General features: G+C 35.8%; 1 protein-coding gene across 1 annotated transcript; it reads left to right on the plus strand.

The window, feature by feature from the left end:
• The first annotated feature begins 12,226 nt into the window (after positions 1–12,226).
• Positions 12,227–13,508, plus strand: LOC112031465 (uncharacterized). The gene is made up of 2 exons (XM_024064161.2): positions 12,227–12,711; positions 13,216–13,508. The coding sequence occupies exons 1-2, from the start codon at positions 12,286–12,288 to the stop codon at positions 13,288–13,290; spliced, it is 501 nt and encodes a 166-aa protein (XP_023919929.1). The 5' UTR covers positions 12,227–12,285; the 3' UTR covers positions 13,291–13,508.
• Positions 13,509–15,309: the final 1,801 nt, after the last annotated feature.

Below are 15,309 nucleotides of genomic sequence, written 5' to 3' on the forward strand. Positions count from 1 at the left end.
AGTCCTAATAGGTGGAGTAATGGAGTCATTGTAGCTCACGTTGCAGGCAATTCCTTGTTTTTAGATTGTAAACGTAGTGGAGTCCTTATTTTTCAATTGTTAAGTTGTAGCAACTGGTATAAAACCATTCAAGTATTATTGAAGAAAATGGCATGATGATTGCATTGATAAGATTCTAATGGTGATTTTTCCAATGTTGGGATTGTCTTACACTAGCTGCTATAATGCGAAGGTTGAGGAAGATGAAGATATTGGAGATAAGAACACAGAGGATTGTGAGGACAATGGTGATGAAGATGAAATGGAAGGTGACAAATTTGGCGGCCGATACTGTGTTTTTTGTTCTAAACTTGACATCATTAGGAAGAAGGTCATCCATGGCCCTCAATGTACAATGTACATGCCATAATCACCCCCTATTTCTACTTCTTCCTCTACATTCTTCATAGTCACAATATCTTAGAAAAGTTTCTCTCTCTCTCTCTCTCTCTCTCTCTCTCTCTCACATTTTATTTTATTTTATTTTAAATTTTTTAGATAAATATGGACCCATCAACCCAATTGGTCGGGAAAATCTTTCTCTCACATTTATGTGAATTCATATTGAAATTCACCGTGAATACAAAAAGAAGAAACACCATGTCACTTTCCTTTAAAATGCCTAATAATTATTCATCATCAAAACCTCACATCCTCAATGCATTTAGCAATCAATGCCACTATCCAATCTATTCTTTTGGAACACTTCTCTTATTATTTATCATTTTAAGCCATTGGTCAACATCACAACCCTATTCATTTTAAATTTATATAATAATGATGATTGATTTGTTGGCTTGATTCATAGTTCATTTTTTGAATCAATATCTTCCTATTCCTTTTATTTAAGTTGTATAGAATGTTCATTAGCATTTTACTTCACCAAGTAAGAAATGATAATTGATGTCAAATACATGAAATACCAAATCTTCCCTATAATATAAGAGAACTGTTATGTCCATAACATTTTTATAACACTATCACAATAAATTTTAAGTGGTAGGTTGTTATGGGTAGGCAAAAAAGTAATTTAAGTTGTGGATTCAAATTAGAACTAATAATAACTTACCGCCTATGATTTGTTATGAAAATGTTGTGGACGTAGCACTCCTTATAACAAAGCACACTCTTTTCTTTTTTTCTTTTTTTTCTTTTTTCAAAGCAATGTGGCTTAAAAAGTTACACACACACACACACACACACACACACACACACAAAGCAAGAGAGAGATTTTAAAAAGATGTATATATACCACTATTTAAAAATTGTACACCCAAATTTTAGTCACAAACAACTCCAAACTTCTACCTAACAATTTTAAATGTCCCCATTATCATTAAGCAATTATTAAGCAGTTATGATGTTATCAAGTTACTTCCCACCTCCAACTCTCTAACATATATCATGTTGCTTTTTTTTTTTTTTTTTTCTTTTTATGATGTGTATAATTCTCCCTATACCCGACTATCTAAGGAGTTCATTATCTACATTGGCCATGGTCAATAATATTTCAAATCATTGGTTTCTTTCTACTTCGGGTTTGTATCAATTTATTTTATATTTTCCTTTTGTTTTTATATGTAATTAATAATGTACTTCATATATTGTAATTGTTCTCTTAATTTTATAATCACTATGAAATTAGAGGGTGGGAGAGAGAGACTTACTCTGGCTATGATATAGGTCAATGATGGCATTATCCTTAGAAAGAGCATGTAATTGAGAAACTTATCTCTATGTTGCTTCAAGTCTTTTCTCTTTTAGGTTTGCTTTCTTCTAAATTATCTTTATCGTTATCTTTTTTATAATTCTTTTGTTAGCACTATATAGATTTTTATTATTAACATAATAAAGCATCGTATTAAAGTTACCTAATATATGTTAATACCTAATATATGTGTTAGATGAAGATGACATTGCTAGTTTTATTTTTGTGCTACAATTAGTTACATGATTTTATTCCAATGTCACAAATTTCATGTCTTTGATTATTAATTAAGTCAGAAATTGCCAAATCGAAAGATGAAAAAAAAAAAAGATATAAAGTAAAGTCAAAGAACTTTCTCAAAAAAAAAAAAAAAAAAGTAAAGTCAAAGAAAGGAAAAAAAATGAAGAAAAAAAAAACAATAGACAAAATAAATAGTTGTTATAGAAATTGCAGAAAGCATCTTGAGTTGAATCCCATTTATAAGTCATGGAAGTATTTTATGTGTCTTGATATTCCTCCTCTAGAAAATGATATTTAAGGATTACAAGGATTTTTTCATTAGCATAATCTATATTATATTTTAGCAACTCAGTAAAAAAAAAAAAAAATCATATTTTTAGTGGCTTTCTTGGTAGAATTCTATTGAATATTGATGATTGTTTGTTACAAGCTTACTTTATGCTTACTTTATGTATTTACTATCGGATTGTATCTAGAATACCAATGACTTAAATCATAGTGCTAATATCCTGTAAACCATAAATCTTTGTTTGTAGGGTTTCATTTTTAGCTGAACCAACTTATTGAGAAATATGGACAAATGGCAGATGGTAGTTATGCAGTTGTTACAAATCACGATAAATGTTGGTTGGGGTTAAAAATATGAGTCTTTTTTTCAACCTATATGCACTGATTCGAAGGAGAACACACTCTTTCAAGTCTATGAAATTCTATATGTATTATCATTGTGATCGATTACCTTTATGAAATTCTATGTTTTTTGGTACTTTATCTTTTGTTAGTGCCACGGGTTAAAAATGTGACAAAATAAATGTGTAGACATTTTCATTTCTATACTAAAAGCATGCAAGTTTAATAAGTATTTGTAATTTGCAAGAGCGAGTCATCTTTTTTTCCTTTCTTTGTAGATAGTATAATACATTTGATTAATCTAATTTATTATTATTTGTAAAGTCAAAGGTAAACAATATTCACATATTTTACAGTGCAATTTTCTCCCCTTTTTTTTTCATTATCATTATTTCTTCCTTTTCTCTAGTTAAGTTTATTTGTTAAGAAAACATTTAAAGATGAAAAGTAACCCCCCCCCCCCCAAAAAAAAGTCTATGCAATATAAGTTGCTTTTGCAGGTGAAATAATTCATCACCACATCCCTAAATTTTTTTTTTTTTTTTTGGTGATAGGAAAATGTAGTAATCCCAAATTATAATTGATGCAAATTATTAATTTTTTTTCAAAAAAATAGAAGAGCCTTTAAGAAGCACGTGATAATTACGGAATACTAACCTCTAAGCATGCGCTCACGCGTGTGCACAAAGGCTCTTCTATTTTTTTTTTGGTAAAGGTTAATAATTTGCATTAATTACAAATTATGATTACTACATTTTCCAATCACAAAAATACCTAGAGGTGCAATGAGTGTTATGCATTTGTACCAAATATTGAAATTATTAACATTTCTCCACACATAACACTCATCACTCCCCTAGGGTTTTTTTTGTGATTAAAAAAATATAGTAATCCTAATTTATAATGGATGCAAATTATTAACCTTTACCAAAAACTAGAAGAGCCTCTCGTGCTCAGAGGCTAGTTTCAAAATAAGGTTTTAGAAAGGACATAAAAAAATTAAGTTTTACCAACCTAAAAAACAATTGTAATATCCATTTCTTTCTTTTAAAAAAAGAAAAGAAAAGAAAAGAAGATAATAGAGCTCTATATCCTTATTGAGTAATTATCTTTTAAAAAAAAAGTTCTACCTTTTTTTTTTTTTTTAAAGAACCAAACACACACACACACACACAAGGGAGAGGGAAAAGGGTTCCAACACAAAAGTACATCATAACTCCACTCAAAAGCCATGGTAACTTTTAAGGGAGGGTAGGGCAAGTTATATTACACACAACATACTCTTTTAAGCAATGTGAGACAATTACCCTTTTTTTTTTTGAGAAACAAACACACACACACACACACAAGGGAGAGGGAAAGGGGTTCTAACACAAAGGCACACCACAACTCCACTTAAAAGCCATGGTAATTTTTAAGGGAGGATGGGGCAAGTTATACTACACACAATACACTCTCTTAAGTAATGTGAGACAATTACCTATTCTTTTTTGAAGAAACAAACATACACACACACAGGGGAGAGGGAAAGGAGTTCTAACACAAAAGCACATCACAACTCCACTCAAAAGCCATGGTAACTTTTAAGGGAGAGTGGAGCAAGTTATATTACCTAAAACACACTCTCTTAAGCAATGTAGGACAATTACCCTTTTTTTTTTAGAAACAAACACACACACACACACACTAAATAATAGCAAGTATTTTTTTTTTCTAATAATAGCAAGTAAGTTGATATACTACTTAACCTTTTCCTATTACTACTAACTTATGTCTCAGTATTTTTATATTAAATGACTTGTATTTATTGGTGTGAGATATGCAGAATAATGTGTACTTATAATTTACCTAATAATTTTCAACTATCATCACGAGCTATAATCATAACTAGCTAAAACATTATTCCTTAAGCAATTAGTCTCATTATACAATAATAGATTTTGCTTGTTGAGCTAACTAGAACTCAAATTGATTGTGTTGTTTATATATATATATATATATATAAATTCAATAGACTTTACTCAATAGTTTTTTATTATTATTATTATAAATTGAAACTAATAATAAGAGACTTATATATATATATATATATAAATTCAATAGACTTTACTCAATAGTTTTTTATTATTATTATTATAAATTGAAACTAATAATAAGAGACTTTGCTAGTTAAGTTTAGCCCATCTTATGTCATATTTTTGTATTTAATGGTTTGCAATTATTGGTTTGAACTGTGAAGTATTACATCATTGTACTCTTGAATTATTTGGTCATTTGCCTTGGTTATCAACAATGATATTATATATATATATATATATTAGATGTAAACGGTTAAAACATAATAAATTTTATAATTAATGGGCAAATTACAACCTACCCACTTGTCGTTTGGCCAAAATTTAAGTTGACTACTTGTGGTTTAAAATTTGGCATTTTACCCACTTGTGGTTTGACCAAAAGTTAAGTTGTCTACCTATGGTTTGAAATTCCATGATGCAAGTATTCCACTGGATTGTTTTTTATATTATTTGATCTTGTATTTTTATGTTTTTTGTGTTTTTGGAAGAAAAGGACATAAAAGTGGTGAAAAATTACATATTTGACTCTTTTTTTATAGAAGTGGATTACAAAAAATTAACTGGGTTGACCTTAGGTGGCTAAAGTGTCAAATTTCAAATTACAAGTAAGCAACTTAAATTTCGGCCAAACTACATGTGGGTAAGTTGCAATTTCCTGAATAATTTATTATGTAAGCATGACCAATGACCATGGCATTACCACTCAATATTCATTATTAATCACTAGCCTCTGAGCACACACTCATGCACATGCTCTAAGGTCCTTCTATTTTTTGGGTAAAATTTAATAATCTGCATTGTAGGGACCGAATTTGAGCACTTCTACTGTTGAGAGAGTAGACTCAAGCCCGGTTGGCCCATTACAATAAATTTGTAGAAAGCGGGTTCAAGAACTAGGCCCTAGCAAACGAACAACGTCCAATGTAGAATTCCCCTCCGTTGAAGGCCGGAGCACCAGGGTTACCCTCAAAGGTCGCTCCTCGGCACCAAGCCGTAGAGCTTGGTTATGGTCTCCCCTCTTTCTTTTTTCACCCCATCATTTATTTGTTTCTTCCCCTTATATAGCCCTCTTTCCTCACAATCTCTTGCTTTCACCTGTTGATCATCCACACCCCTCCCTTCTGACAGTCCCATCAATTGCTTTACCAGTACTCATGTGAGTTGCAACAACCAAGGCTGCCCTGTCCAGAAGTCACATCCCCATTAGTGCGGCCAGAGGGTTAGGTGAGCGCATTTAGTGTGGAGGTGACAACCTATCCTAGGCTTGCTCCCCTACTTAATGTTGGTCTCGGTCCTCCGAGGACAGGGTCATCCTCAGCGGGGCTCCGAGCAATTTAGTCCTTCATGCTTCGTCCTCAGGCGCTCTTTCTTCGTCAGCATGGGCCCTGGGCCGGATGTAAAGTGGGCCGGGGTTACCAAGTTCTCAGGCCTCGCAATAGCCCCTCAAAATCCTACTGTCCGTATCCTCAGACGGGGAGGAGGGTTTTGATATCCTCAGGCCTTCGTCATGATTCGCTCTACCTCGGCCTACATCAGCGTTGGAGTCTTTTCGCCTGCCCAATGCACGTTCCTAGTGCCTCAATATACGGTAAGTGCCTGCATTAAATTTTGGCGGCTCCATGCTCCCCACACCCAACGGTGTGATGGCAATCAACCGGTGGGGATTTCTTGCCTTTATGGGCGGGAAATTTTGCCCAGTTACTTTTAATTAGGGATATAAATACTTGTTTGAACTGCTTTGCCTCCTTATTTGTGCATTCAGGAACTCTGGCGCACATACTCTGAATTCGGTCAAATCTCCACACCAACCCGCACTCCTTTCCAGCATAAAAAGCCTGTCCGAGGAGAACTCCCTCATTTCTATAAGTCTTCTTCTCTTTGTAGCACAAATTTTTCTTTGATTCCTTTCCCTCCTTCGCTCTCTCTTAGGGTTTTTTTTTTTTTTTTAAGTCGTTGCTAGGGATGAGTAAATTTAAGAAGTTAGTTGAGTTCGAAGAGATGATGGAGAAGTTCATCGTTGATTACAGGATACCCCCTAATGTGGGCTTGAGGTATAGCGAGGAAGGGGATTGGTATTTTACGCGGAACGAGGGTGAAGTTGTGATTCCCATGGTCACCTTCGTAGAGGGAGGCATGAGAATCCTTATGGGGCCGGTGACGAGCGGTTACCTCAGGCATTTTTGGCTAACTCCCACCCAGTGCCCCGTCAATATGTTTAGGATATTAAGGTGCGTAGATGCCTTGAATAAGAAGATGGGGTTAAGGTTAACCCATCATGATGTCAACTGGTGCTATAATCTTCAACACCTGAAGGGTAAGTCGTACTATATGAAGACGAGGGACAATAGGGTTCGGCTTATCCAGTGCCTCCCCGATTCTAGTAAGGGGTTGACTTAGGATTTCCTCATTATGTTGGGGGAATGGCACGACGGTCTCCATTACCCGACAGTAGAGGGAGAGCCAGGTAGGGTACTTAGAGTGGGAGAAGGTCTAGCTTCTTTTCTTTTTCTTTGTTGTAAGCCTTCCTTATTCGGTCGTTGATAGGGGTTTGTTTCTTTTTCTGCAGATCCGCACGCCTTCGTGTGTCATTTTAACCTGGTCAACAAGGGAGACTTGGAAGCAGTTCTCAGGGCGGAGGTATTTCTGAATGAGGCCGATAACCAAGTTAGAGTTGCCCACAAGATCCTCGGATACGATCTGACCCAGAAATCGTTCCTGGTCCCGAAGCATGTGATTAGGGCTCGTGATCCTCGGCTTAGGCAAATCATTGTGGTGAAGGACGGGTTTGTGTTTCCTGAAGGATCCTTTATTCCCGAAGGCATCCCGTTGGCAGGTTCTTCCTCGTTCCATCAAGCGGCAGAGCCCGAGGGAGGAAGTTTGGAGAAAGAGGGAGAAGTGGTCGATCTGGGCTCGTCCGAGGAAGAATTTGGTGTATTTGACCAAGTTCATCAGTCCGAGGGTCCCTCTGGTGACTTGGGGGACCCTTACTTGTCTGAAACCAGTCTTCAGTCCCCAAGGTTTGATCCTCAGGCCGAAATGGGGTCCAAGAGACAGCCCCAAACCAGCCTGCTTGACTTGCTTGAGGGCAGGCCCGAGAAGGGCGTGCCAAGGGAGTCACGGCCCAAGCCTCCTTCATCCAGACCTAAGCTTCCTCCTCCTCTACCTAAGCCTTCGCCTGCATAGACCAGGTTGTCCTCTAATCTGTCAATCTCGGACTCTTGGCTTGAGTCCTTCGACCCGAAGAGGAAGAGGCCTTCCAAGGGCAAAGACCCAGCAGACTGGGGCAGATCCCATTCTTCTCAAGAGGAAGATGAAGCCCGCTGACCTTCCAAGCAGCTGAGACTTGGTGGTTGGAGTAAAGGGAAAGAAGTCATGCAACAGTCCGAGCCCCAGGCCCAGCTACCCGCTGCCATGCTCCACAGAAAGCCTCTGATGGACGATGCCACCCTCAGGAATTTCCAAGGAGGCGAGGGGGCCCGCGTNGTTTGGTTCAATTTACATCTAGTGTAATTCTAATTAATGTTACACCACCACATAACTTGTTATTGAATTAATATTTTGAAAATCCAACCGTTGAATTACATGTTCTATATATTCTTAACATGCATGACAATTTTTATATCAATCGGATGTTATTTACCATTTGATTCATAAACTTATCTTTTATACATTATTTTAAACTACAAAAATTTGAATTTTAATAATTAATTGATGACATGCCTATTAATTTTTATTACCTTGAAATTTTGCAAGCATGAAAAATATACGTGTGGGTCATGGGCCCAGATCATACAACTGGATTTTGGGTTTAAAACCCAAGCCGAGGATAAGACGGCCGTCCAAGGATGGGTAAGTATAGCCAAGGAAACCCATGCTAGTGGATAAGGAAGACAATATTGAACATAATGGCCCAGGAGTTTTTGCCGAGGATGAATTTGTCCTCGGCTAGCCAAGGCCGAGATCTGTAAAGGATGCTTGCCATCTAGAGGTGCGATCCATGAAGTTCTGGAAATATGGATAAGCATTACGGGAATAAAAGACAGAAGAATCCCAAAATATCTTGGGAAAAACTGCTGTCACCACATTGAATGCACCACAGCTAACTCTCTGACCGCATTAATGAGGAAGTGACCTCTGCACAGTATTATTGCAACCTTACAACCACCCCAGAAGACTTCTAGAGGGGGCTGATGGGACAAGTATCAGGATAAATTATCAACTGTCCACGTGTTGGGTAAATGTGAAGGAATAGATGTAGTATAAATAAGGGTAGAAACTTAGAGAAAGGGAGGTCGACAATTAAGAAAGAAAGCACTGTAGCAATCTCAAGAACTCTTGTAACCATTCTCATCTGATATTTACTAAAACAAACCCATCTGATTGTGCCGAGGACAAACTTTCCTTAATAAACTCAGTTCATCTCTGTTTGATTGTCATGAACACTATATTAATTGTTATCCATGCACTAAAACCTAGCTCTTTGACCCACTATCTACAAATTCATTGTACTGGGTTCACTGGGCCAACATCTCATACATTTGGGGCCTGGTCTCAAAATTTGTTCCTACGATACGAAAATAATATAATCTAACAGCGATATTGTCAATATTCCATCTAATTAAAAAAATATTGAGTTGTATAACACTATTTTTGTACTAAATGTAACTTAAACCAACCCTATATATATATATATATATATATAACTTTATCTTTTTTTAGTTTTAAGCTAAAAAAATACATAAAATATCTTATGAATTGATGGTGTGGTAATTAAATTGAATTGAAAACTTCTAATTTTAAGTTCGAACAAATCAACCAGAGTACGACATGAATTACAAAAACGCTAATTACAACTTTTAACACAACTTTCTACTCACAAATTATTAGCATATTGGAGTAACCGGCAGTCAAAATGCTGGACAGGAAGATGTAATTAACCGGACACACAGAGTAAAAGCAAAACTTCTATTCCCAGATATGATACCCAGATGTGATACATTTTGTCATACTATGTCCAGAATTATTCTTCATTCAGGAACATAAATGATGAAATCGAAATTTCTTTCAAAGAAAAGAGTTAAAGCTGTGGGAACAGCAGTAATTGAGAGAGAGAAAAAAGAGAGCAAGCAAACACGTACACACGTGTGACGTGTCTCCGGTTTTCACGTTGGGGTGGGTAGAACCCTAATTATTCTTACTTGTTCCACTGAAAAATGAAAATTACCTGCTTTACCTGTCTTCTCAAAACTTACCTTCTTCAACCCGCATCAGTCTCTCTCTGTCTGAGGACCCAAAAACATTAAAAAAAAACACACACACACACATCAGTCAAAACTTTGTTGATACGCATGTGATGGTAGTGATATATATGTACTATTTTAACATAAATTTGAGTTCTTTAGGGGTTTTGTGATGAGACCACTTAACAGAACCAATATCAAAAGAAGATATTAAAAAAAAAAAAAAACACATGACAGGTCTACATTGCTAGTACTATCTATAGGTAATCCTTTGGATTAGCCATTTGATTTGAAGAATTCAGGTTTGGGGGGTCCCTTTTGGAGGGCTGGTAAAGATGTGTGGTGTGGTTGCTAATAGTGTGGAAACATGGCTATAATAAGGTATGATTAGTTTTCAGGAAATTACTGTTTACGGCAGAGAGAGAGTCACGTTTTTCAACTCTCTGGTGATGAATACTCAAAGGAAAAGTCTAGACACAGTCTTTGCACACACTTTATTACAGTTAGTGTACATTTCCAGTGATTAAATCAATTTTTATAAGTATTAATGATGATTCTGTGTGTAGGTTAGACAATTCAATCACAAATTATGTCAAAATGTGTAGAATAATAAGTGTCCACAGAAGAACTCTGAACAAATTGTACACGGGTGGTGACTCTTTTTGCAGTTCTTGAGTAACAGAAACGTTTACGAAAGATTTAGGCCTACACTTTGTCAAACTTTCTCGACAAAGAATCTGTATATCTAGGCGACTCACTCATTCACTCTCTCTCCTCATTCAATGGACGTTGACCTATGCTTGAACGATTTTGAATAGTGTTCAGTTTCGATCAGTCTTCTTCCAACAATATTGAGCTATATATACTTAGATTCCCAGTTCTTAAAATCTAAAAATAAAAAATTCTTTCATTGGCTGTAGCTTTTTCCTGTTGTAAACTATTTTTACAGTCTATATCACAATTTGTTGAGGTCATATTGTTAATGTAATTTCTATTATGTGTTAATCACAACATATTCTTTTAATTGTTGTATAAATTTTGGTGTCACTTCACTTATTAGACCATATTAAGATGCCATGGAAAACAAGGAAGCTGCCAAAATTTTCATTTTACTAATATTTTCCTCAAGGGAAAAATATTATTACAAAGGAAAAAGAAATGCAAAGCTAATATTTTAGGTTTACAAATTTGAACATACAACTAGGACATTATAATTTATAGAGCACTTTTTTCCTACTTTGAGAGAGAGAGAGAGAGAGAGAGAGAGAGAGAGAGAGAGAGAGAGAGAGAGAGAGAGAGAGAGAGAGAGAGAGAGAGAGAGAGAGAGAGAGACCAAACAGACCGAAATGAACCTAAGTGGACCGAAATAGACCTAAGTGGACTAAACAGACTGAATAGACCAATAGATCGCAATGGGCTGAAGTGGACCGAAGTAGACTGCGATTGACCAAATGGACTGAAGTAAGCTTAAGTGAACTGAATAGACTGAAGTAAACCGAAATGGACCGAATGGACCACAGTCGAATGAAGGGACCAAAGTGAGCCAAAGTGGACCCATATGGACTGAATAGACCGAAGTGGGCCAAAGTTAACTGAATAGGCTAAATTGAACTAAAATAAACTGTAATGGACCAAAATGCTATCTGATCAACAGGAGCATAATAATAATAAATATAAATACTACTTTTCAATTTTTAAATATTATATAAATTTATAAACTTATTTGAATGTGACACAATGAGTTATCTACTTTTCTGGAATGGATTTCTAAAGTAATATTATTTATGGGGACAAATACAAAACTTTATGGTTTGAACTTTTATTTATTTGACTTAATAGTTAATTTTTTTTTTTCTAGCTTTATTAAAGATGGAGAATTTTATTCTAAGGTTATTTTGGGCCTGTGAGCCCATAAAACGGATCATCAATTTTTTTTTTTGGAGAATCGAACGGTTCCTCTTATTGTGGTTTTACATTTATCTCAATTTCCAAGTCCATTCACGAACATTCAGATGAATCATATTGAATATGTAATTATTTGGTTAAGGAATTGGAACATTGGTTGAGGGTTTTAAATTCGTGGCTTGCCTTCCCGACATGGTACAGCAGCAATTTCGGGTTTCAAACATGACCAGGCTCTCTCCTTTTCTAGAAAGCCCACAATGCTCCACGTTATGTACCATGTGTCTCCGCTCCATTCTTCTCTCTCCTTCTCTCGCCAACATGAAGCTTCTACACACCACGTGTCATCCAAATAACACCAAAAAATGCTAGCTCTATATTAATAAGCAAAGAAACTTGGTACATATTGACAATTAAGACTAAGCAAAATTGTCAAATTTTGGTGGCTATGGCTAGCGATGAGTTCAGACTGGTATCACCTGCAATAAACCATGAAGGAAGGTTGCCTAGGAAGTATACAGACGAAGGTCAAGGTGCAAAGAAAAACTTGTCTCCACCACTTGAATGGTACAACGTGCCTGAGGGAACCAAGACCCTAGCCCTTGTGGTGCAAGATATTGATGCACCAGACCCTAATGGTCCAATTGTGCCATGGACTGTTTGGGTTGTGGTGAACATTCCTCCAACCTTGAAGGGTCTACCTGAGGGGTTTTCAGGGAAAGAAGAGGAAATGAAAGGTGACTATGCTGGGATCAAAGAAGGGGTCACTGATTTGAAAGTGCCCGGATGGCGAGGACCCAAGTTGCCTTCCCATGGTCATAGGTTCGAGTTCAAACTTTATGCATTGGATGATGAGGTGCACCTTGGTAATAAGGTATGGCCATGGTTATGTATTTGTCTTCTATAATTCTTTAGGTAGATTATATATTTAGAAGTCAATTTTTAACCTTTGACATTTATTTCAAATTCGTTCTTATACTTTAAAAAGTCCTTATCATCTTTGATGTATAAAAAAATTTTAACATGGAAAACAAAATTCATGAAATTGATGTCTTTTTTTTTTTTTTTTTTGGATAAGTATGAAATCGATGTGACTTAAACAACTTGGTGCTTGTATGTGTGATAAATGGCATGGATTCTGTTTGTCATGTTAGAATTTTTTATCTACAAGGATGATAGGAACACAAATTTTTGATTGAAGGTATAGGGGCTACAATTTTTGAATCAAAGAATACGGAGTAAAGTGAAACATATGAAGTATAATTTTGAAATAAAAGTTAATGTTTGAGAACCAACAATACAATTTAACATGTTCCTTTTTATTGTTGATTAAAAAAAAAGCAAGGTTATTGATTTTAAATCTTCTGAATTATTATAGGTCACGAAGGACAAGCTGTTGGAGGCGATTGAAGGGCATGTGCTGGGAGAGGCGGTCTTGGTGGCCATTTTCTAAGAGGAAAAGTATTACTTTGGACGCAATAATAACGTTTACTAATATGCTCTTCGAATGTGAAATTAATTAGTATTAGGCTGTGTTTGTTTTGTGTAAAATATTTTTCGGAAAATACATATTTTTCGGAAATGTTATTTTCTGGAAAAAGAAAATATTTTTAAGTGTTTGGTTGTATTATGAAAATTGGTGTGGAAAATATTTTCATGTGTTTGGTTCAATTAGGAAAATGCTATTTTCTTACAACAAATTTCGGCAGTAAATTTCGACCACAACAACAACAACAACAACAAATTTTGGCAAACGCAACAACAACAACAACAACAATAACAACAACAATAATCAGTGCATAAAAAAAAAAAAAAACAACAACAGCAATCAAACTTTAAAAAAAAAAAAAAAAAAAAAGAGCTTAGAGATCGAGGAAGAGGAAGAGGCGCGGCGACAACGATCGACGATTGACGGTGAGGCGCACGCTGGGTTCTTCGGGGATCGAGATCGAGATCGAGCGCTGGGTTCACGGCGAGGTGCGGTGCAAAGGCGGTGCGGTGCGAGGAGCGATTCTTTGGCGAGGCGCGGTGCGAAGGCGGTGCGGTGCGAGGAGCGGTTCTTCGGCGAGGTGCGGTGCGAAGGCGGCGCGGTGCGAGGCGCAGTGCGAGGAGCGGTTCTTCGTCGAGGCGCGGTGCGAGGCGCGGTTCTTCGACGAGGCGCGAATCTTTGACGACGGCGGTGCTCTCTTTCTCTCTTTCCCTCTCTCTGTCTTCATGCTCTCTCTTTCTCTCCATTTTCTGGAACTCATTTGAAGTGAAAATGAGTCCGGAAATCATTTTCACCCTTGACCGTGAGTCAACTGAAAATGATTTCCGGAAAATTGCATTTTTCAGCGCAATCAAACACCCGAAAACTTCGAAAATCATTTCTGGAAATGAATTTCACCCAAAACAAACGCAGCCTTAGTTTTGTAAAGTTCGCATTTTCTCTTGCAGATGTTGTTGGTTTCGTTTTTGACATTTTAGAAATCGCAGTCTCTCTTACAGATACTGGTGTTTTATACTTTTTTGTAACTCGTGTAATTGCGATTTGGCTCGATTTGCTGTGACTCTTGTCGAGCTTATACTCTAGCCCAATAATGCATTTCCCACATTAATCTAATACTCCACACAATTTAGGCAGTCCAGTTCAATCTTGCACATAAGCTTGTCTATGGTCAAGCCCAAGAAAGGTTATTGTGGCATATACCACATGCAACCTTCTAGACCGTGACCATGACCATGAGTTCAACCTTCTAGACTGTGACCACGACCATGAGTTCAATGCAAGTACAAGATCACTATCGAGCCAACACTTATTCTACAATACTTGTAGAATGATACTTGTGGAATGATCATCGCGCTAAGGCAAGCGAACGGTGCGCTAGCGAACGGTGGTTTTAGTATTAGCTTGGCGCAAGCGTACAGTGAATTGTATCATGAATCGATTTTTAATTTTTTCATTTCGTGTATTGTATCGTGTATCATAAGATACACAAACACTTAATAAAATTTATAAAAAAATTATATATATATATATATATTATAGAGGGTATATTCATTATAAATTTTGAATATATTCAACTAATGACTAATTTATTTATCACTTATGTAATAATATTTAACAAGCTAACTAAATAAATCAAACTAGTATGTGTTTATAACTTACACATTTAAATTACGTAAATTAAAAAGTGATAATATATTACAAATTACCAAAAATAATAATTTATTTTCATCATATTCATCAAATTGTATAATCAACTTTATCTAAGTCAACGCTATCGTCATATTTATAATTTTGCAAATTTATTTCTTTATTAAAATTTTCTTCATCCTTATTCGTCATTAACATTTACTATCCTTTCTCGTTCTTTTTATTTAATAATTTTTTTATAAATTTTTTTTGTTTGGCATTCTAGTTAATTTCTTGGACTTGTAAAAATAATGATAAAAATTAAAAAATTAATTTTTTTTAAATATTAGAGTGAAA

The sequence above is a fragment of the Quercus suber genome, unplaced genomic scaffold (assembly GCF_002906115.3).
Source record: "Quercus suber isolate HL8 unplaced genomic scaffold, Cork oak 2.0 scaffold_13, whole genome shotgun sequence".
NCBI classification, from domain to species: domain Eukaryota; kingdom Viridiplantae; phylum Streptophyta; class Magnoliopsida; order Fagales; family Fagaceae; genus Quercus; species Quercus suber.